This window comes from Eimeria mitis, genomic scaffold (assembly GCF_000499745.2).
Source record: "Eimeria mitis Houghton genomic scaffold, Emh_scaff5063, whole genome shotgun sequence".
NCBI classification, from domain to species: Eukaryota; Apicomplexa; class Conoidasida; order Eucoccidiorida; family Eimeriidae; genus Eimeria; species Eimeria mitis.
Window position 1 is genome coordinate 3,649 of NW_013573357.1, and position 428 is coordinate 4,076.

The following is a 428-nucleotide window of genomic DNA, read 5'->3' on the forward strand; positions in this document are numbered from 1 at the left end:
GGCCCCTGGCAGGGTAAGCCAGGGGCCCCCTTGGTTGGCATGCGCTGAGCTCAAAGGGGTTGAAGGGGGGCCCCCTATGGGGGCCCCCTTGCATTGCTGCAGAGGCAGGGGGGCCCCCTTGACTCAGCAGCAGCAGGGGGGGGGCCCCTGGGGGCCCCCTTGGTATTGTAGAAGGAAAGGGGCCCCCATGGGGCCCCCTTGTTGCTGCTGCTGCTGCTGCTGCTGCTGCTGCAGTACCCCTTCTATGGAGAAGGGCCCCTAGAAGGGGCCCCCTGAGGTGGGGGCCCCCCATATAGAAGGGTACAGATTGGGGGCCCCCTACAAGATAAATTTATTCATTTGTTTATGGGGGCCCCCCCTTTTAAAACTTTTTTTTTTTTCTTTTTTTTTATTTCGATGGTATCGATTGGGGGCCCCTCAAAAAAAAA

At 58.6% G+C, this 428-nt stretch overlaps 1 protein-coding gene across 1 annotated transcript in view; it reads right to left on the minus strand.

The window, feature by feature from the left end:
- Positions 1-41, minus strand: part of EMH_0079550 (elongation factor Tu GTP-binding domain-containing protein, putative) — a gene marked incomplete at both ends in the record, with an annotated part of 2,688 nt that extends 2,647 nt beyond the window's left edge. The window contains one exon of the mRNA XM_013500142.1: positions 1-41. Within this exon, the coding sequence (XP_013355596.1) occupies positions 1-41 (41 nt within the window).
- Between the last annotated feature and the right edge of the window lie 387 nt (positions 42-428).